At 46.9% G+C, this 22,836-nt stretch overlaps 1 protein-coding gene across 4 annotated transcripts in view; it reads right to left on the bottom strand.

The window, feature by feature from the left end:
* Positions 1-22,836, bottom strand: part of JCAD (junctional cadherin 5 associated) — a 62,397-nt gene that overhangs the window by 10,511 nt on the left and 29,050 nt on the right. For 2 of the 4 annotated variants that reach the window (XM_042801935.1, XM_042801932.1), the window contains exons 1-2: positions 18,357-18,441; positions 5,152-5,510 (exon numbers count right to left, since the gene is read on the bottom strand). In XM_042801935.1, coding sequence (XP_042657869.1) covers positions 5,152-5,450 — 299 coding nt within the window. In that variant the 5' untranslated portion in view covers positions 5,451-5,510; positions 18,357-18,441. Of the gene's footprint in view, positions 1-5,151; positions 5,511-12,570; positions 12,638-18,356; positions 18,442-22,836 lie in introns of those variants that run through there. The other 2 variants (XM_042801933.1, XM_032982607.2) reach the window with 2 other exon arrangements.

Genomic DNA, 22,836 nt, shown 5'->3' with positions numbered 1-22,836 from the left:
AAAACTGGAAAGAAAAATCAAAATTGACAGAAATAGGACAAGTATGTAGATAGAACCCAAGAATTTATTTCTCTTCCCTCCACCCCAAGGTATATAAACAGTGTAATCTGGCTCTTTTTTACTAAAAAAAAAAAAAAAAAATATTATCTTTTAAAATAGTCATTTGTGAAAACATAATACAATTCAAAATTCAGGATGAAAATTAAGCAATCCAGGTCCACAGCAATTTTCTTTTATGTATATTAACTTCATCCTATGACTATAAAAGTTTAAAAACCAAACGGGGAAAAGCAGCATCTTGTTCATATTAATTCAACTGGATTAAGACTTAACATCTGAACAAAATGTTCTGCCTCTGAAGCACAAATTACAGTTCAATTGCTGAACCCCAGGAAGTAAGACGTCTTCATTAATCAGTGAGATATAACAGGACACCTCCTATATTGGAAAGTTGATTGCAGTAACAATGACCATTTCCATGCCTCTCTGGATGTGGAAACATGCAGCTGAACAAAATCTGCTGCCTTCTGAGATTATCAAATCTACATTTTCATCTCATCCCCATGCTGCTATGGCACCATTTGTACCTGTGTTTACAAAATGAGGTGAGAAACAGAGTCTAGCAATAGTGAGGAGGGAATGGACAGATTGGTCTTTCTGTTTGATTTTATCCATCATCATAAAAGGGTCTACAGAAATTGTAGGAAGTACAGAGTCATAGATTCCAAGATCAGAAGAGACAGTTACGATTATTTAGTTTGACATCTTGCTCAATGCAGGCCATCAGACTTCCCTGAAATGATTCCTGCTTCAGTGGTAGCATGTCTTTTAGAAAAGCAGCTAAAAACCTTGATCTTTAAATTTCCAGAGATGTTGTTGCAAAGCTTAATTCACCATTAAAAGAAACACAAAGTAAACCCAAATTCTTATCAACCCAAACATAAAAACACTGGAGGAAGGAGGTATGGTAGACAATAATATTGAGATTTGCAACAATTGCATCTAACAGCACAGGAGTGGAATGGCTAGCCATTTAAAATGATTTAATAGGAAATCAGGAATAGGGAAGGAAGCATTACTAGACTCTTTCCTAGGAAATCACTAAACCAGAAGAGTTCTGGTTAGTTTGCTTTTCTAAAAACAAACAAACCCAAGATCAGACATTCATTAAACTAAATTAGCCTGAAGTTAGGACATTTATTAAAATCTGTTTAAAAGATTAAATTTATTTTTAAAGATTAAAAGATTAATAACTAGGATCCAGTAATGAACTTCAGAACATGATACAAACCACCACATGATCTGTACTATGCTATCATTGCAACGTGATTGTAGAAAAGACATTTAAAAGGAGGTATTTGGAGTATTTTAAAACTGGTATTTTCTATGATCTTTTCACAAGATGGACAATATCAGTCTCTCCAGCTCCTGGCTCAGGTACTAGACGTGGTTACATCTCTGGATGGCGAATGCCAGTCATGCCGCAGTCTTTTCACCCATGATACATTATCAACGAAGAGACTGCACAGTCCCTCTTAGCAGCAGCTAGTCTCTGACTGTCACTATGCAATTCTGTCTCGCTCCATGATGCACAGGTACTGATGCACAAAGAAATGCACATGCGGACACAGCAGCTTGCAAGTGTTTCACAGCTGGGAGGGGTCCCAAGGGCGGAGTGGTTCCATGGGACCAAGTAGGTAGATTTTGACATTATAAACTCTTTTCTAACAGGCCTGCTTCTAATGAATATTACATTTGCTGTAATAAAATGCTTTGAATTGATTCTATATAAAATTAATCTAATAAATACTGTTTTTTAAAAATAAACTATTGTTAGCTTTCTGTGAAATTTAGACCTTTGCAATAAATGAAGTCATCAGTCCACCCTGCACTGGCTGTATGGCCATATTTCACCGAGCTGCCACTCTCAGAGCAATGGGTTGAAGCTGCCCAGGTCCCTTAGGGTGACGCCAGACCAACATGCCATCGTGTGACACACATAAAGGGGTCAGAATTGGAGGAGTGTGGCACAGGCTTCGAAGTCAAAGCCCTGCAGAATGAGGCCACTGCAGGGCTATCCAGAGAGCTTCTATCCCTGTTCCTGGCTGCCAGCGTACAAGCGGTAGGCATTAGGTACCCAGCAGCTCAGCACCCAACAAGGAGGCACTGTTAAGAAATTTCCAAGATTTGGCAGCAAGGGGGAAAAATTTTCAGAGGGCTGTTCTGGACACTGGCAGCTTCTATTCTATTTTGGGATCATATCCTCACACACACTTTTCCAAGGCCACACACTGGGAAACACCAGTACACTTTTCTAATTTTTCCAGCAGGTGATCTCATTAATGATATTATCTATTTATCTCTAAATTTGGTAGCTAACAACATAGTTCCTCCCACACAAACAGCTAGGCAAAGTGCCTCTTCTCTCCACTCAGACGAGAAGTAGGAGGGAGTTCTCCTTCTGTGAACCCTCTCATCTCTACCCATAGGTAGAGATTTTTTTTGCCTCATGTCCTCTTCCACACCTTTACTGAGTAGCCTCCTAATGCTCAGTTAAGCAAGGACAGCCAGGACAGTCCTCCCACTATCTGCTCACCCACATTTTGCCTGAAGAACAATGGGATGGAGCAAAACATCACTTTCCCACTCTGCTAGGGTGTCACTCCCTCCTTGCAAGCAGCAGCAGCGGGCGGTGTGATGTGCCCACTTGCAGTTGCTATGAAGCCTCTCTCCTCCTCCTCAGCAAGGTTTGATCAGCAGAACAACCCTAATTAGTGGAGACAACAGCGTCATCCCCTGTCATCATGAAACACCCTGAGACCTGCAAACCTGTTTGGGAAGGCAGCAATGAGGTGGGCAACATCACTCCCTTCTGTGGTGTTTGGAAGGTGATCAGCTCTTCTTCATCAGAGGTCTGAGCAAGAGTGTGGTGTAGGTAATTCCCTGGCTGAGGAGCCTGAGTCATGCTCCGAACTGCCGTGTGTGAAGGTAGTTGGGACACAGAATGTCCTCTCCTGGTCCTCTCCTCCTACTGTGCTGCGCGGGGAAGGCAGTGTCAGGAAATGGCTGCAGGAAGCCTGCGATGCCCAAAGAGCAGTGTCTCTGTGCTGGATCTTGCTGAGTGGTTGTCCCCTCTTCGGGCCCAAATGGTCCCCACGTCTCTGCAGTGTTCAGTTCTTTCCCAGCCAGAGAACCAGGAACCTATTTCTGACGACAGTCCAGAAACCAGACAGCGAGATCAAAATCCCCGGTGGAGTTTGCTATGGCTCACCTGTTACAGGCCCAAACACTCCAAAGTAGGCCATCACAAAAATAGTCTCTTCCATTTTAAGACGGCTCACACTTGCCCGGCGGCCCTGTGCCTCGGATGCTTCCTGAGGGCAGGGGATGGGTCTGGAGGGGGACTGTCACCCGTGGAGCTCAGCGACGGAAGCACCGGCGCTGCAGCACTGAAGCTGCAGACGGCTTTCCCGGGTCGGGCCCGGAGAGCTCGCTCTTCCCTTCCCTTCCCTTCCCTTTCCGTACCAGCGGGGCAGCGGCAGCGTCGCGCTCCGCGCCGGGGGTACCCTGCACACCCAGGGATGGCGCCAAAGGGGCGGCTGATACAGAGATTTTCGCTTGTTCATAGCTGCTAGTGCCTTGCAAGAACTCCCAGCAGGCTCCCTGGGAATCAGTTTGCTGTAACAATAATAGTAAGAAAATATTTCTATTTTTACAAAAGTGTGACAGAGCCATTTCCAGGGCTGTGGTCCCTATTTTATGTGGAAAAGCCACTTTTTAAAACTATTATATAATATTTAACTATGCTATAGACTGACAGGTTCCACCCCTTGCATTTTGAGATGTTAGAAAAAGACATTTAAACTGTCAGAGAGAGTTATTTTATATTTAGCCAACACCAGCAGTTACAGATACCTCTGACACGTCCAAGATGTGGGGCAGATGTGCAAGCCCCTCCAGATGCACATGAAGAAGCAGGAGGCAGGGAGGCACTTTACTGACATCCAGTTTACTTCATCCAAAACACAGCATGATGGGTCCTCCTTATAACCTTTAAACCTGTGTCCTCTCCTTCCTTCTCCAGAGGGGAATGGTTCCACCCGAGGAGCTTCACCGTGGCTGGGACTTGCTGCCCTAGGACTGCTTTACAGGGCTCACAGCTCTTCCTGCCCATTATACTAGCTGGCAGCCGGGAGCCATTCTTGCTCCAGGCAAACAGGCTTGCAAAGGGGAAGAGATATGAAGAGAAAGAGCAGACAAGGCCAGCAGCCAGGGGACACATGCCTTTGTCATGTGTTACTGAAGGTCTTCATAAGAGGACAAGCTCCCAAGGTGACAGCATTTTGCCCTGCTTTCAGTTTCAAGCCCACTCGGCAGGAGGAAGGGGCTTTTCCTTGTAAACCCTCGTCACATTTGGGCTGGTTTCCAGTCCTGCTCTAGCCCCTTTCCTTTGTTCATCTGGAGCACTCAAATAGCCGCAGAACAATGGCCGAGCGGCGGTGTGTACACACAGCTCTTCCTGCCCAGCCTGCCCCAGCCCCACCGCGCACGTACTCCGTGTTAAGCAAGCCATGGTTGTACAAGCACATTTTATGGAGTGACGACAAGAGCTTCCACTGGCTTGGAGCTGTTTTAAAAAGAAACGCACAGGCACCTTCTCATGTTTACTCCACAAGAGCGGCCTTAAAAAAACAAGTAAGTCCTCGACGCATGTAGGAACATCCACCAAGAGCTGCATATGGCTGAATCTACAGCAAAAAATCAGGGTGTCTATGTGGCAGAAGAAGCTGGGCTCAGTTTTATAAAACCGAAGAAAAGGAAGAGCTTTTGCCCCTTTTTTTTTACTGTACTTGGACTGAGCTTTTCTAAGCCCATCAGAAAGGCCTTTCTGATACAGACCACACTAATAAATTAAATTTTTCCACACTTGACCACTTCCCATCACCCCAGTATTCTCAAAGGCCATGCTCTAGCAGAAGATGAGTGGATGTGCCACTGCTTCGTGTGGACTTGCAGTGCATGGAAATGGTCACTAGTATGGGAGCAGGAAAGGATCAGAGGAGGACGGCATCAAGGGTTAGGGTCATGCTTAGTTATCTGTCAGGACCAAAGGAAGAGAAAGCAAAGCCATGGCATGATGCTGAAACTTACCCCCCTTCTGAAGTATGAAAAGTGGACAAACCCTGAAGGTCATGGTGGTAACCAGGACCCGCTTGCCTCCCTTGGCTCCCATGGCTGCTTTCAGTGCTGCTTGAGTTGGTTTTCACCAGAGGTTTCTTGCTGTAAGCCCCAGCTCTCGATTCTGCCTCCAACCCGTTCAGCGTTCTCTGAGCAGATCTGTTGCCTGTGATTTCATGTCGGTATCCATCATACCTGTTCTCATATGAAACAGGGGGATTTTTTGACAATTTGTATCCATGAGAAATCAGGAGGTCCTCGACACTGAACATGTTGTGATGGTTTCACTCACAGCTGTGCCCTCAGAAAGCTCTTTCCAGCAGGACCCATCACTGGAAAACAAAACCAGAAACAAACAGAAGGCCTCTTTAAACAAGTAAAGATATCTTTGATCAGCTGGTAGGCTGCTGAAGCTAAAAGTCTCATGCCCTGGCCTCAGTCTTCCACCTATACAATAAAATAGATGAAGCAAAGTGCATGCAGATGCTGATGAATCATGTACTGACCTTCCCCATACAATACACCTCCATGCACTCAGGCAAGCAGCAGATGCCGTGCTGCTGCTGACTCAGTCCGTTTCACTGAAGAATTCACTGGTGATTGCAGCTTTCAGATTTCAATGAGTGATTTCAAAAAAATCTTTGTACCGGAGGTAAGCCCACAATCTGAGTCAGGCTTTTCCTTAAAAAACAATTTTTCTCCAGTCATGGAGAGGTGTGCTCTGTATTACGTTTTAAGTTGCTATAGGAGGAGGAGGTGGATTACAGGGCAATATGCCTCTCCCTACAGCTCTGCATATTCCAATTAAGAAAAAATGTTCACACGAACAAGGACAAAATATGCATGAGAACAAAAATGAATTATGCAACCACATGAGAAACCCAGGTCATATCATCCAATACCCCAGCTAAACAGTCTTTTTTACATATTACTTTCTGTTCAGCCTGCACCGGCCTGCTCAAAATCAGTAATCCTTAACTAGAATAATACAAAACCTAAGATTTCAAGTACACTCTATTTTCACAGCACAATTCCACAGCATAAAATTATGGGAAACAACCTGAGATACCCATGTCTATTGTGTCTCAATGATTTCCAAGACATGGGAGAGTCAAGATTTTTCTTCCCAGTGACAGCCCTCAATTCTGTACTGACTAGAGCATTCCAGCAAACTGAATTAGTTGGCTGGAAACAATCTCTATTGTCCATGCTGCTCTCGCAGCTTATTATGGCAATTACAGAGTACCCATTCTTCCAGAGCTTTAAAATGAGTGGAAGGTAATGATCTATTCTGTAGGTTGTGCACAACAATGGACCCATTCTGATACATTCTTCCTTGCTTGAACTGTGTTACCAGAAGAAAGAAATAAAAACAAAGGTGGATAAAAAAGAACTGAAACACACAGAAACAGATTCGTTAGGTAAAGCATAAACCGCTCCAGATGATTTTCCCATGATGAAGAGTTCACTTAACATGCCTGGTGAGTACCATGTATCGTTAGTAGTAGCAGGTCTACCAGAGGGAGAGAAGCCCAGCATTGGCAGATACTCAAAAGGAGATCATCTCTGCAAAGATCATGACAGGCAAGTGCATTTTATACACTGGTCTCCAATGCTCTTGGGCAAGAAGAGAGCAAGAACCCTGTTCACTGCTATTTATAATAATTTACTTGAGGTGGAGCAACTACTGAGATGGCTGCTGAGCATTTATTAGTACCAAATCTCTCAGGCTACGTATACACAGAAGTTGATGGGTTGGCTTAGAATATAAACTAGTTTCTGTGGTGCAGCACTCCATGTATTATGGCCACTTTCTGCCTATCCACTTTCTGCTCCCGCCCTGTCTCCTGGATGCTCTGCAGACTGCAGAGCCGGTCCAGCCGGCCGCTCCGGGCCAGCCTGGTGCGCAGCTCCCAGGCACGCAGGGACCCTCCAGCCGCCTCTGCCCGGCACTGCCCACAGCGGTCACAGCACTTGCCCAAAGACAGCCCATAGTGTGGAAAAATATGCACAGTTTTTATGCAGAGCCACAATTTAACTGGTAACCTGGAACGCTGCAGAAGTGGCTTTTCAGCCTGAGAGCCTGCTGAGTGCTTAAACCGGTTTGTCTCTAGAGCTTAATGAATCTCTTCCCTTTTCACACATGTAACACTACACACCCTTTAAAAACAGAGAAATAAAGCTCTGTGCTGAAGGTATTTTAGGAGTATCCCCTGCTAGAACAGGACTCCAAATTCCCAGTAAGTGCTCTGAGTAAGCGAGCCAGCAGTAAGTACAAGCAGGCAGAAAGAAGGGAGGAGCAGGACCCTTCCCTCTTGGAAGGAAGGGAAGGCTCTGTGGGTTATTTTTGAACGCTGACCTAAAAGGCTGATTTTCCATCCACCCACTGCCCTGGACTGTGCGAGGAGCCAGGTACAAGCAGAGCAAGGGCAACAGCTGGCTGCTGGAGCTGTTCAGCTTCTAACAAGAGAAAGATCCAATGTGACTACCATAAACAGCAGAAAGCCCATCAGAGTGCTCGCAGGTGCAAGGAAGAAATGTGCTTTTCCTGCTATTACTGTCAGGCTGGCTTGGAGCACAGCTTAACCCCCTCTGTGCCGCCCACTGCAGCCATGGTGCCATCAGAGAGGAAAAGACGAGTGGGCAAGAAACCTCCAGCCCATGGGGTTTCTTCTGATCCTCCTTTTGGCACTGGTTGTGAGGAGCAATGGGGTGGAAATGCACCATGAGGAACTGGTGTGACTGTCTCCTCCTGCTCTGCAAACTTATGTCTGGAAGGGAAAACCCCGGGGTGCTACAGGCGGTGAGAAGACCTGGCTGGGAGCAGGATGCTATCACTGTGCCCATCACAGCTCTGCAATGGGAACAAACAAGGTGGAGAAGCCTGCACCCCTCTGCCTGCTGCGATGCCCTCAGCACCCAACACCCCGATGAGCCGTCCCCAGATGCACCACATGCAGAAAGGCTCCATGCCCACAGTGCAAGCTCCCAGGACCAGGTAGCACTGGTGGAGGGTGGCCGTTAGCTGCTGTCAGGACACATGCCTCGAAGGGCTGCACAGAAGTCACAGGGAGGTACCATCCCTCGCATCGGACCTGGCCAGGGGCAGGGGAGACAGAGGCCCTGCCCAAGCAAAGCCTGCAGGACAGCAACCATGTCAGCACCCAGTGTCGTCAAGGTCACTGGCCAGCTTTCCAAACCTGGTTGCAGCACTGGGATGCGCTTCCCACCCTCCCTTAGATAAATAAATCTAAAAAACAAAAATCAAAGGAATTGGATTGGCAGGAGTAACAAAACCATTGCTGCAACACTGTCTTGTAAATAATCTGTCAGACTGGGCCAAAGAGTAAAGGCTTTGCAGAGCTTCTAATTTGAGGGAAGATCAACAACACTGGAAAACAGTTTGTTTTTCCAGTGCTCATTTGTTTTGTTTGCCAATGACATCAGTGCTTTCTGATAGGGTTTGCTTCCTGAGGATGCCTGCTATCTTGCCAGCGTTTCCGACTTGTCCCTGTCGGCCGGTACAACTCCGCATTACACTGGAAACAGGGGCCAAGTTTTTCTCTGGAAATTTCTCAGCAACACTTTCAGATGCGAAGAAACAAGCACAGGCTGAACGGCGGAAATCAGCATCAGCCCCCATGTACACAGACACAATGGAAACCCGCAGCCTCGGCGAGTGGGACACAATGGGACCACCAGATGGGAACGTCATCAAAGCACCTTGTCTTGGGGTGCTCTGTCCAAGAGCAGGGATCACGTCGCTGGCCCTGAGAAAAGCCCAAAGCACTCCTGAAAGATCTTTCTCAGTCGGGAAAACACACTGGTTTCTGTTAATGGTCTGCCTTTATCTGCAGGTTTTTTCAGTGGCAGGGTGAAAAAAGTGTTATTATTCGGGGGGAGAGGTACCACCACCACCACCTGTCCAGTGACCAGTACCGGTGACAATGAATGCCAACACTTGCAGAAGCGGCAGAAGCAGCTCTCACCACCATGCTCTGAAATAGCTTGCATGCTGTTGAATCCTCCCTGCACGGTGTTTTGAGCAGCCCATCGTCATGCCACTTCCTTTAGCCCTGGTTCCAGAGAGTGTCCTGGCACAGCATCCATGTATTGGGTGGGAGACCAGAAGTGACAGAGAATTTGGCCCTGGCTGCCCTCTCTTACATCTCTCCTGCCCTTTGGTACTTGAAATAAAGTGGAAGGTGGCAATCCTTTAACTGTTTGAATACAACCCCTGAAGTCTTTGCACATGATTTGCTGTGCCCACCTCTGCAGAATTATTTATAACGTTTTTGTAAGCGATTCTGTACAACTTTTCAGAAAAGAAAACATCGAAGGAACATGATTCATATTGCAAAATGAAGCATACAAACATAATGAGTTACTAGAATCAGTGCACCCTGAATGGACGTACGAGTTGCTGCAGTCTGTAATTACATGACTTCAGGCACTGAATTCTGCAGGACTCCTGCCTCGGTTGATGGGCAACCTAGGTGATGCTAGTCTTTCTGGGATTTATCTACAGCAGCTATCCAAACACTGTTCTGAAGACAGAGTTACTAACAGGCATCTGAATTACAAAGCATATTATCTAGATGGGTCATACATTAAACTAGCTTATCTTCACTCACGTCTGGGTGACATTATTCCCATTTCATATCAGACGTGTGCCAGACAGAAGTATTTATGCAGACAGACTAAAGTGAAAACAACCCTCTCCATTCTAGGCACCCAGTCTGAAGTGCCTATGACCTGTTTTTTTTTGAAGCACTTAAGCTTAAAAGTAAACTAGGTACAGTCAAACTAACTGTTGCAAGAGCCTAGTGTCTCTGCACATCAACCCACATGTGGCAAGTCAGCTGTCCACACAATGAAGACATTGGATGAGCCAAAAAATTGGTTGCAGTAATTTGTCTACTGCGCTCTCCATCCCTCTGCCCATCTCACACAGCACCAACACTTTTGTCCAGGCAGCCCCATATCCCTCCCTCCTCTGTTAACTCCACACTATCATGCAACACGGTGCCTTCATTTCCCACTTCCCACACGCATCTGACCTTCTTGCCACCCCTCAGCACCCCTTCCCTGCTTTTCCATCTCCAGGTCCCACCAGTCAGGCCCCTCTTCCCACACAGCCCACCATGGTGCTAGCCAGCCCGCCCTGCCCTCCAGCACCCCTTTACAGCTTCTCCTGACCTTGTCCTCAGTTTCCATCCATCACCCCAATTTCCTCCTTCCCCTCCTAATGATCAGCTTCTGCCTCGTCTACATTTCCAGCAGAAGCACCTCTGTGCCTGCTCCATGCTCCCAGGGCTGATACCCCATCTCACTTGTGCCTGGAAAAGGCAGGAGCTGTCATAATGGGGACAATCCAGCCCCACTGCCACAGCCCTGGGCAGGGGCACCGCACCAGGGCTAGGCAGGCAGGCTCTGCTCGCACATCTGTTGGAGCAGTTAGGGCACGAGTGCCATCCCTGCACAGGGCTGGGTCACGAGTGGGCTGCTCAGCACCAGAGGCTGATGGATTGGAGGTAGGAATCTTTGGAAAAGGGAGCAGCTACAGAGACAAGTCTGCTGAGAACATGCACAGACAACTCTGAGCCTTGTCACCATAGATCCTGTTCCCGCACATGATGGCACCACAGCTCTCAATCAAACAGCTGGAGGATTTATTTTCTTTTCACTTTTTAATGTGGGCAAAACAACATTCTTTCTCTCCTCCCTCCTCACCCATCATTTTTCTTGGAAATGGTTGAATTGGTTTAGCTGACGATATTAAAATAAATTTAGCCTGAGAGAGAGACACAACCTGAAAGTCTCAGATCAAGTGATAAAAGCCTGACAGACTACAGCAATGGAAAACAGGTTCTTGTAGTAGAAGTTTTAATATTAGATGGTACTACTCGCTCAGTCTAAATATAACCCTGAGCCACATCCCAGGAGAATATCTAAGTCTTTGGCCATTGTAATTGCTCCTGTTTTCTCACTCTGGTTTTGCATGTGTGCATATGAGACATCTTATCAAAAATAAACACATTAAATGAGGCTTTTACCTTGATCATTTCATCTTTTGGGGGACAATAAAGTCAGACAGGACTGTAAACAGCAGGCTGCTGTGCTGCTGTGCATTCAGCCACCCCGGCATGCCATGCCCCTGCCCTCTGCTGCAGAAACAACCACCACCACAATCACTGGCTTGCAGACACACGCTCCATCAGGAAAGATAAAATCCATATGCTTGAAAAGCCTTCAACAATTATGTTCACTATGATAAAATATTAGATATTTAGATAGTCTAGAACACAGGAAAAAGAGATTAGATAATATTCATGTGAGCTTCGTCAGGGCTTAATGAAGTGTAGTCTAGGAGTAAGGAAGGAGTAGGGAACTAGCCAGGGTAGCCTCCAAGCCATGAGTAAATATCTCCTAGAAATTCTCAAAGGACGGGTGAAGGGCAAACATATTATCTAACTTCAAACAACGGGGGGAAGGAGACAGATCAGAGGCATCATAGACCAAACAGCCTGACTTTGATATCGACTCAGACAAATTATTATTCAACTCACTTGTAAATACTTATAACAGGTGTTGATTTATCACAGAGCGGGAGAGAGCGAGTGTGCGATCCAGGAGGAGCAGTGGCATTTCCAGCTCCCTGCTTCCCACCCTGCACTGCAGCTGCATCCACTCCCACATGGTAAAGTCATGAGAAAACAGAAAACACAGACTCGTCAAGAACAAATTAAGTCTAATCAATTTAATTTTCTTCTTTGACAGAGCAGGGAGCATAGTGACTAGGGAGGAAAAAACAGTAGAAGTCACACATTGGAACGAGGAAAGCTTTTGATGGAATGGATGCATGTGATAGTCTCATATGCAAACCAGGTGAATACAATTTAGGTATAATTTACTCTAGGTGCGTATACAAATGTTTCAAGTCTCTACTCAAGGAATAGTCAGTAAATTCAGTGTCAACCTGAAAAGACACGAGGGCTGTGCCTGGGGTCATGCTCTATTCGGAATTTCCATTAATGACTTGTAAATTAGAATAAAGATTACAATTACAAATCTGTAGGGAGTGCTGCGAGCATTTTCAGGGATTACAATTAGAATAAAATCTTAATAAATTAGAGACCCAGTCTGAAATGAATGACTGAGATTCAATACAGGCAGGTGTAAAGCACCATGTTGAAGAAGAAGGATGCAATGCAAAAACGCAAAATGGAGTGATATGGCAAACAGTCTCTGGGGCTAGAGCTGCAAAGAGAGAAGACAACAAGAGTAGTGCAGGGCTTGGTACACACCCATATGCTTGGAGATATAGTAAGAGGAGCACCACATGTCAGGCTCTTTACTCCTCTCAGCCCTGTATCCCGTTTTGGGCCCTACCTCAAGCAAGATGCTGCTCCCTTCCACTTCTTCACCAGAACAATAAATAGGTTAGGAAGTGTGACCCCTGGAGAAGAGGATACAAGAAGTGAGCTTCTTCAGTTGAAAGAAAATGGAGGAAGAATGAGGGTGAGAGAACAAGAGATGATAACAGGTTTTAAATACGTCAGGCTGCTAACAGGCAGTGATAACCTTGTCCTGCTCCCTCCGGATGTGGAAAACCGAATGGACTGGCTTAGCATGCAGCAAGGGAGATTTAGGTTAGATATTAGGAGGAATTGTCTAGTCATGATAATAGTTAACCACTGGTTACACCGGGAAGCTGTGAATCTCCATCGGTACAGGTTTTCAAGAAGAGGCTAAATGAAGATCTATCAGGAATGGTGCAGATGAAGCAGATCCTGTCTCAGAACCCAGGGATTTGGGATGGAAAATAAACATTTTGACACTCCTCCTCTCCATCCCCACAAGAAAGGTATTGTTCTGTTGGTGTGCCCCACGCATTTCCAAGAAAATAAAAACTCTTCTGTACAAGATTCCCATTCTTATAAATAGACGCTTCACCTGAATTACAATGTGGCTTTCCCCCCCACTACAACTGCCCGAAGTAGAATGAACACTTTAACGCAAAATGCCACCAATGACCTAGCTTGCACTCTTCTTTCCTGACATCCTCTGCATTGAGGAGAAGAGTGAGGGGGTGCCAAGGGCCTGCAGGCCTGGCAAGGTGGCAAGCACCACCTAGTAGGAACAGAAACTTTGTCCCTCCTCCAGGGATGGGAGGGTTAGGGAGACTGAGACACAGAAGACACACTACACTTTGAAGGATCACAAGCAGGGAAGAGGCAGTAGATGAGAGGAGTGGAGGCATGGGAATGGGGTCCTGACGAAAGGACTCAGATCAGATCATGGCCATGCAACAGGCAAAGCTTCAATAAAGTTCCCATTACAGCCAACACCATACTGAGGGCTTCAAAGCTGCTAGTGCTAAATGTATAATCATCTCTGCCGACTACATGGGATGAAGACATGCCAAAGTCATTGCTGGAAGATAAGCCAACTTTATGTAGCTCCACATGTCTTCCCAGGCCAGTCTCTCCCATTCGTCTCACAGAAATTAAAAAGAAATTTGTGAATTTTTGTGTTTAACCCTCATTACCTGTGGGCAAGAGAGTTCACATTTTTACTCTAACACAGAGATTCACAGTGAAAATTGCAGTTCACATCCTCTTTGCATTCTTTGAGCAAAAAGTCCTCACTGAAATCACTGAGGAACTGTGCCAGATACTAAATTAAAGATACGACATTTTCTCTAATAAAATTAGGAAGTGGGGAGGAGGAGTGAGACTTAAAGAGTGTATTTAACTCTCAGAAGGTAGTTATTCCTGTCTTGTATCTTACCAGTGCAGATGCACCAGCAAACCCACTGTGGCATGAGAGAGAGCACAGAGCATCTCCTGGGGGAGACCTTAACAAGTGACAGCTGCTCTCTAGAGGTTGCCAGCCTTGTTTGTTAGGAGGTTTCAGGCCATGTTTCAAAGTTTGACTTCTCAGATTTGCCAAGAAAAAATGGTAGAGAGCTAGATTTTTTTTTTTTTTTTTTTTTTTTAAGTAATGTGTGTGTTTGAGTCCTGGGTTCACACAATGCTGAAATCCGTGTCTGATGGTGCGTGGATGGCAGTTTGTATCCGAAATAAGGTTGATTTTTAAATTTGCCAATAAGGTTGATTTTTAAACTTGCCATGGGCCAATCCAGCGCCGACTGAGCACTGATTCGCTGAGGCTCATAAGCATTCAAATAGAAGTAAACTTATAAAAGGAAGAGAGGAAATGTCCAAGCATGCACGGATACTGCTGTTCCCATTAGCTGGTTTTCAAAATGTCAACAGCCTGCTTCCACCGATGACAGAGCAGCACATTACTCCACTGAAATCGGTCCAGATTTTTTTTAGAGAAGGAGCAATTGTGGAAGAGCACTCACTGCTACTCTGGTCTCCAGATATAACCAGTCCTTAGACCAGTTGGCAGCATATGGTGTATTTCCTCAAATGACAGCTTTTGTTTGTCACAACATGAGAACAAAATAGTACATTTATTAAACAAAGCGTAATTAGCCAACTCTTTCCCTCCCAAAAAGGAACTGCAGAAGAGGATATTTTTTAGGACTCAGACGAATGTTTCCATGCTGTTTACAACACTTTTGTACGGAGCAATACACTCTGGTGGAACAATGCACCTGGAACCACATTTGTTGCTGACATCTTAAAATCAGGATGCTAACCTACCTATGGGCAAAGTGCTAATAAGCTACTCCCATGCTAGGACTACATAGATCATTATTATTGTTTGATTTTTTTTTTTTTTTTTTAGCAGAAAAGCTCTCTATCTGTACAAACCAAAAAATAAAGGATCTCAAAAGTAACTGTATTAAATCTTTCGAAATACAAATTTTTAATAAGGGATCTATCACATAGTTGAACTTCTTTGAGGTGACAGTGACATGACTTATAGAGCCTGGGCTCTGTGATCAAAAGGATTACACACATTAGCATCCTACTAATCACAGCAGGACAGGCCAGCCCATCAGGCCAGGACTCACGGAGGACAGATCTGTAAACAAACACTTTCTCCCGCTCACAAACGTGGATGGGAGCGGAGGCGGTCCAAGGTTGGTGTGGTCTTCTCCTCTTTCAAAGAGATAAGGACTGTGTCTGCTGGAGTAAATAAATTCTCAGCATAGCCATACACATCTGTTTGTTTACTCATTTTCAGACATTACCATCCTCTCCTCTGTCGTTATCCCTTTTCTATTACCCTTGTATGTATAATCAAATGCCCTCTCTTCTGGATTGACCCTCTGCTTCTTCCTGTATTATAGACGCCTTTGATCTTTCCTTCTTGCATCGTGTGTCCTGCCTTGTAGTCTCAGCAGGATTTCCCCCAGACCCCTTGCTCTACCAGAAAATAAATGCCAAAGTAGCGCTTGTATGCATTAGGGTAGAAAAAAATTAAGACAGACACTCGAGAAGCCTACACTCAAGTGCCGCTCGCTGTGCTGCTGAGGCACTGTGTCTGCTGGGCAGGGCTGCCTGCCCGTGAGGTAAGCCCAGCCTCGTGAAAGGTGGCCCAGCTCCTGAGCACGGATGAGCCCCCTGGACCACCAAGGGGAGCAGCCATCGTCACGATGGGGGAAGAGGGACCATCCTAAAATTTCAGAAATGGCCGTTAATTTTTCACCCTTTGTCACATACTTGGTGACTTGCAGGGTACCCTCGGCATTTCAAAAAGCAGAACTCAGCCTTTAACTTTTTTTTCTTTTTTTTGACTAGCTCAGATTTCAAACCCCCTTCCCTTGCCCCACCATTTGAGATGGTCCATGTTATGGCTGACAAATTCGATTAATATCCTAAATGTTACACTTGGGTGACAAAGAGGCTGCTGGTGGTTTTTGCTCTCTGCAGGCACTGCCAATACCAGAACTGAGGGTTATCTCTAGGTAGATATGAAAAGATGCCATTGGTTCACATAGAGACCTTAACGATCACATCAAGACCACTGAAAGGCTGACCAACCCCTTCCTTCATAGCTGGAACTGGTGAGTAAGCTTCCCCAGCAAGCCCGAGTCCACTGGCTCTTGAAACAAAGCACAATAATAAGGTTGCAGAAAGTGAGATAACCCTTTCCACTCAAGAAGTGGAAAACAACATCTGTTAAAAACCAAATAAACCGGTGTAATGGCTTCAGTAAGAGACCCAGAGGACTTTAGAGATGCAGCGCGTGGCTTGGTCAACGCATTGTGAACAGCAAATTAGAAGAGAACAATTGTTTCATACCAAGCTCTCCCACCCTTGAACTCCCTCAAGGTTAATTAGGATGGCCTTTGCCCAAATTAATTAGAAGAGAAGATTTGGGCAGGACTTTGCTATGCACTTGTAACTAGTTCCAAGGTGACCAAGAAGTTCAGAAATGCCTCACCTTCCAAATAAAGTCTGCTTGGAAAAAATCAAGCTCACATGTGCCATGTCACTTCTCTGACAATCAGAAGAAACACTTAAAAGTAATCTTTCCCTAACTAACGGCTAAGGCAGAAGAATTTTTTGCATCCTTCCCACTGAACAATATGCCCTTGTTTATTTTCTGTGTGCTTTTCAGGTCATAAGAGGCCACTGAAATTATGCATCTAAAGAACAATATACTACTGTAATATGCCACTTGATACACACGGCCCGGCAGCCTCTGAAAGATCCGTCTTTTCTAAGAGCTGCCGAATACATGTTGCAGCATGGAGTAATCCTGAGCATCACCATAGGAATGGAGGATGCAGAAATGGACCCAGCCTTCAAATCAACAGACTACACTGGTAATTTAGTTGGTATTCTAACATTCCGCAGTGGCACAGCTTAGGAGAGCATCCTGCCTTGAGGGGGACAGCCCTGCCCAGTTTCTCTGCCCTGCGGCAGCTGCCTGCCTTGACCTCCAGACTCCTGCTGCTCTCAGCATCCTTGGCAGAGGGAATAGCTAGAAGGACCACAATTTTTTCCTCCAAGTGGTACCACGGTGAGTGGGAGAACTGCCATAGCGTAGTAGGGTAGGGCAGATCTAACCTCTGTGATTACAAACTCAGCGCTGTCACAAATTGAGGCTCTCGCAGTGGCTGCACCTCTGAACTGCAGAGCCCTGCTCTGTCATTAATCTGATATTCTTTAGTTTGAAGCTGGAAGGTTGCTATTTTCCATGTGTCTGTTACCCACAAACAGCAACAGAATTTCTGGGCAGAACTGGAACTTCTAAAATAACAAAGAGAAAATGCTTCAGCTCATGCAAAGAAGTGTAGCTGAATACTTCTTGGCAGGACACAATTCTCATTGTCACTAGCCAAGATTTAATGTCTTGACTGTGTGGATCAGACTGACTACTCGGAACAGTTACATCGTATTTTCACTTAAAGACATGGGCTGGAGTAAGTTAACATGTAGGGTCCATGCCACAACAAAGCCATTATTCTCAACTCTTGACAAAGAAGAAAGAAAAAAAAAAAAAAAAAAAAAAAAAAAAAAACCACAAAACCCCCCCAAACAACAAATCCTTAATAGATGCAAGAGTCCTTTGGCACAGATCCAGTGGCAGACTAAGGCCATAATTTGTAATTCTGAGGCAATTATGAAATGACATAACAGCACAGATCTTCTGACAGAACAGCGCTTTTTTTTTTTGGTCTCCTTTGCAACAGTACGTGCTTTAAAACAACCACCAAAAAGGAAATAACCCCCAAAGGTCTATTTGACTGCTGTGTAAATATCGTAATAAGAATAAACACCAAGAGGGGCGACAGTTGGTGTTTCAAACCCTGATGCTACATCCCGGTCGGTGTCAAGGGGAGCCGGCACCGAGTCGCAGCCGGTGCCCCGGTCCCGGGCTCCGGGGACCGCAGCGACAGGCACGAAATAAAGGTGAGAGGCTCCAGAGAGCGGCACCGACCAACTTCCCCGGGATTCCTGCTCCGGGCGGGCTGCCCCGGGGTCCTGGGCCCTACGGAGAGCCCCCTTGAGAACCGGGGAGGGAGAAAAAGAGAACCGAGCAGGTGCAAAGCGGCCGGAGCAGGGATGGGAACCCGAGGGATGTGTGTGTGCGTGTGTGTGTGTCCCTTCCCCGGTGCCGCGCATTGGGACACCTCCGAATCGCCTTCCCCGCTCCGGTCGGTTCTTCCTCCTTTCTCCCGGCTCCTCCGGCTGCCCAATCCCCCCCCCCCACACCCACACACACCTCCACGACCTGCCGGGACTCACCTCTCCGGGTGGCCGCCGCAGGACCCTCGGGTGGCGGCTGGGGCCGCCGCGCACAGCGGCAGCCGGGAGGCGCCGAGCCCGCGGCGGGGCGGGAGGGGGGGGGGGGGGGGGGGGGGCGGGACGGGGCGAAGGGGGGGGGCGGGCGGGGCGGTCCCGCCCCGCCCGCCCCCCCCCCTTCGCCCCGTCCCGCCCCCCCCCCCCCCTCCCCGCCAGCGCGGAGCATCCTAGTTCCTCCACTGAAGAGACGCTGCGGGATTTTTTTTCCTTTCTCCCCCCGGGTGGCCGAGGACATCACCCCGCAGGGTCCCCAACACACGCCGTGGGGCTGGGGCAGCTCCCGGGGCACACCCCCCCCCCCCCCCCCACCCGCAAAGCCACGCTTACGGCCTGGGGCAACATTTCTTTGCCTTCAGCAAGCTGCAGGCACCGGCCCTTGAAGGCGTTACACTCCACTTTTCCCGGCTGGGATCCACCGATCCTCCTTTAATCCATCTCTGTAAATGCGTTTGCTTGTACATCAGGGAGCTGATGTCCTGCACCGGCGGTGAAACGTGTCCGAGCCACTTGCGAGCTAAAAAAGCCGAGCCCTGGAAGGTCTGGTTAGCTTCAGACGCCAAAGCCCGCCTGTCACAAGCCAGCTCCCTGGGCGTTCAGCTGCAAAGCCCAGCTGGGGGCATGTCCAACAGCAGTGCATCCTTCCAGAAAGATAACCCAGGAGGACCTGCCCCAGGAGCCTGCCCCGTCAGCAGCAGCCCTGCCAGGAACACATTGGGAAGGTTGGTTTCTCCAAAAAGTTGAGCAGTCACCTCCTTGCCCCTTCTCTCCGCAGCTGAGCTCAGCCCATGTCTTGGCTGAGAAAAAAAGACATCAACTTTCTCAGCACAAGGAAAATCTGCAGAAGGGAAGACCGGGGTCTGACAAGGATGGAAAGAGACCAGAAGAGACCCTTTCAAAGCAAACTGTGCCTGCCAGCAGCTGGCCGCACACCCGAAGGGCTTGTCCTCACCATGGTTTTCACTGTGACATCCACAAGCTTTTTTTGAAGCGTTGCTGGTCACCTGCTTCCCCACCTCTCCCCTCCCCATCATTTATTCAGCCTCTAGAAACAGGTGAATAATTTGCAAATCTGTTTTGGTTTAATGACACTCTCGAAAGGGTATGTTTGTGAATCATTTATTCCACCAATTGCTTGGGCCCATCAACTGCTTGCCATGTCTTAATTGACTTTTACCGTAGGCTATCAAAGCTCTTTGCACGTGTTCATAAGCTGAGTCTGTTTCAATATGTGCTCTAGTTAATAGCAGGAAAACCAGGGCAGTGAAGTTATGCGATGAGTCCAAGGTCAAGGGAGAAGTCTGCAGGAAGCCCAGAACTGAGTGCACGTTTCCCAGTGTCCCGGTTTCATAGGGTGCTGGGAGTAATTCTCATTGACCTGCTTTTCTACAGACATCTCCTTTTGTCTTCCAGCAGTGAGGCTCTGAGCCTGCAGCCGCTGACACCTACCGAGGGCAATGCCACCAGCGGCTGGGGACCTCCAGCAGGACCCTGCACAGGGACTTACACCCCATCCCTGCAGGGTACCTGCGGAGTTCTCCATGGCTCTTCTGGTTGGGAAACTCCCACATTTTCCCATAGTAAAACCCTGTAGCTGACATAGTCGTTCGGTAGAAAGTTCAGGTTTTGTCACAGAGCAGCTTCTTGTGGGTGTGGCAATAACATGGGTTTCCATCAAGGAAGCTGTGCTGGCACAGGTTACGGTTTATTATTTAAATATCTTAACTCTGACAACATAATTGGGAGTTGTGGGGTTTTTAAATACCTGTCTCTGCTGTCTTATATGAATAAAAATCCAAGATGATTTTCTTATCTGCATGGCAGTAGCTCTGAGGTGTTTTTTTTCTCCTTGGTTGTAGGAGACAGTCCTGTTTACATTCCTCCTTCCCCAGTCAAAAAGCTTTTGCTTCCATTGGGTAGTTACAATGCCCCGCACAGACCACATCCTTGCTGCCGGAGCTCTTGGCTCTCTGTTGGGAAAGCTGCCGTGGCACTGGCTTTACAGGATGGGAAGAGGGGGGTACAGGTTGGAGCTGCCACTCCAGCAAAGGAAATCTGCACCATTTACTGAACAATGTCAAGGTGAAGGGAAGAGTCATCTTTTTGTCTTCAGGAGGTTGCAGCCTGCAGACAGTATGATAAGAGCGCAGAGGACAGCACACCTCAGAGCTGCTTCTCTGCAGATGGGGGTATTTTTTGTTACACCTCATCTGAGAGCACTTTGTGAGCTGCAAAGGGGGGCTGCAGCCCTTGGAAGGAGGCATTTCTGCAGATTTGTTTGGAGGCCTGCAGTCACTGAAGATTTCCCCTGAGTGAAGTCAAAAGGCCTCAAGTTGAGAAACAGAGCTTTCCTCCTAAAAAAAAAAAAAAAAAAAAAACAAAAAAACCAACACCCTTGCTTCTAGCTCTCCTGCTACAGAGAAAAGCCTGAAAATCTGAGCTGAATACAGCTCCACAGTCAGGCACTGGAAAGAAAATTGCGTGATTTTTGAGACAATCTGAGGGATCTCTCAGGCTGGATTCACGATGAACGATGGATGACAGCTGGCAGCCTCAAGCCATGTCCAAGTGGGATTGCCCAGGGGCCTGGTGTAACGCATGAACTCATTAGTCTGTGGTTTGGGAAGTTCAGGTGTGCTGTGCTCCTCAGCAGCAGCGCAGTTTTCAGGGACTCTTTGCACCTGCTGCATCTTGCCCTCTGCCTGTTAGAGAGCAAACTTTTGGGGCAGATATTGCTTCTGGGTTTGCCTTAGCTCAGTGTCCACATCAATGGGGTTGTGGTCTCAGGTGGCTACTGCAATGCAAACTATGACTGCCAGGAGAGGTGCAAAGATGAAGAAAAGCAGAGGAGGCAGGAAAACAATTCTGCTTTTTGATGGTCAGAGTAAATGTGCACAACAGATAGAGCATTGCTCCCCTGCAAAGCCCATAGTCCTGTGGCCACCTAGGGAGATCTCCCTCTCCTGGCTCTTTCCAGAGAAGGGAACCATAATCAGACATTCTTCAGTTTAGAGCTTCAGCCTTGAAAAGGCTGGAAGAACTAAATGTGGCTGCAAGAGAAGCCTACAATTGGGGTTTGCAGACGAAAAAAGAGTGCTAAAGCCTCTGCCTTGCCATGGAGGACTCCTGAGATGGGTGAAAATCAGTGTGGTGGGGCAGGGTGACACAATGGGGCAACAGAGGAGAGACTCGTTGTTGCCCCTCTGCTTTGCACAGCTTGCAGGGGTCAAGGAGAAGGACAAAGAAACCATGAAGCCAAAGCTGACAGCAGCTGTGTGCGGCAAAGGTGGGTATCTGGACAGGAGCATGGAAGGGCTGCATGAACCCAGCAAGCAGTAAAGCTGTCCCCTGTGTCACAGCAGTCAGGTTCAGATCAGTGTCCTGTGGGACAGAGTAGAGCTGGTCCATGTGCCTGGGCAAGTGGCTAACGCCAGTACTCAGCTTCTCAGGAGACGAAGAGCAGCGCCTGCAAGTCTGAGTGAGTGGCTGTTATGGACAGAAATCGTGGAAAACAGAAACACACAAACACGAGGGAGACAGGCCAGATGGGGGAAATACAGATGAATTAATGCACAGGGAAGGGAAAAGGAAAAACACACAGGCATGCTGCAGGCCAGCCAGCTCTTCAGCAAAGCACCGCTGCGTGCCATTGCTGTGATGAGTGAATGGGAACTCCTGCTCTGCTCGGGGCAAGTTATTGCTGCTTTATGCCTTTATAATTCTCTCTGGCCTCAAAACCTCCCTGATCAGGAGTCCTCTGTTTATGTTTTATGTCCCATCATCAGCGTTGCTGCTCAGGGCCAGAGCTTTCCTGCCATTCCTACCGAGCTTGTTGCAGGCTTGGAACCTCATTTCTGGAGGTGATCCTGTGTTAGTGGCTTTTATATTGAAATCAAGCAGATTTCTTCTTAATTTGGTGTGGTTTGAAGTGACTAGGTGTGTTAATTATTCCCTGAAAGACTGTAACAGTTTTTGTCTTAGATCCAGTTGCCGGGAATGTATTTAGGAACATGCGCTGAAATCACCACATACCTGAAGTTTACCATAACTAACTAGCCACAGATGTGCTATTAAACCCGTGCTTATTTTTTCCTCTTGTCCGTCCTATATGACATGTTACAGCCATGATATATTAAACTTTCTTAGAACAGATGCTAGTCATAAACAAAACTGCTATTACCCTTTTGCAAGAAAACATGTCACATTACCCATCCCACCAGTAATCACCTGTTTATAGAATTGGCACCTCTTTTTAGTTCGGAGCGGAGGAGCTTCAGATATTTTATTGCTACATCAAGGGAAACACTAAGCACTGCTGTGGAGAGGGGATGTTTTCATTTGCCTGTTCTTTGGTGCTTCTTTAACTGTATTTTGACCTGGTATTTGGGGATCTAATTCTTGAACTAGTTTGTCACTTCCTAATCAT

Source organism: Tyto alba, unplaced genomic scaffold (genome assembly GCF_018691265.1).
Source record: "Tyto alba isolate M040663 unplaced genomic scaffold, T.alba_DEE_v4.0 Super-Scaffold_38, whole genome shotgun sequence".
Taxonomy (NCBI): Eukaryota; Metazoa; Chordata; class Aves; order Strigiformes; family Tytonidae; genus Tyto; species Tyto alba.
Note: the sequence above shows the minus strand (reverse complement) of the source record. Positions and strands in the feature narration are given on the sequence as shown.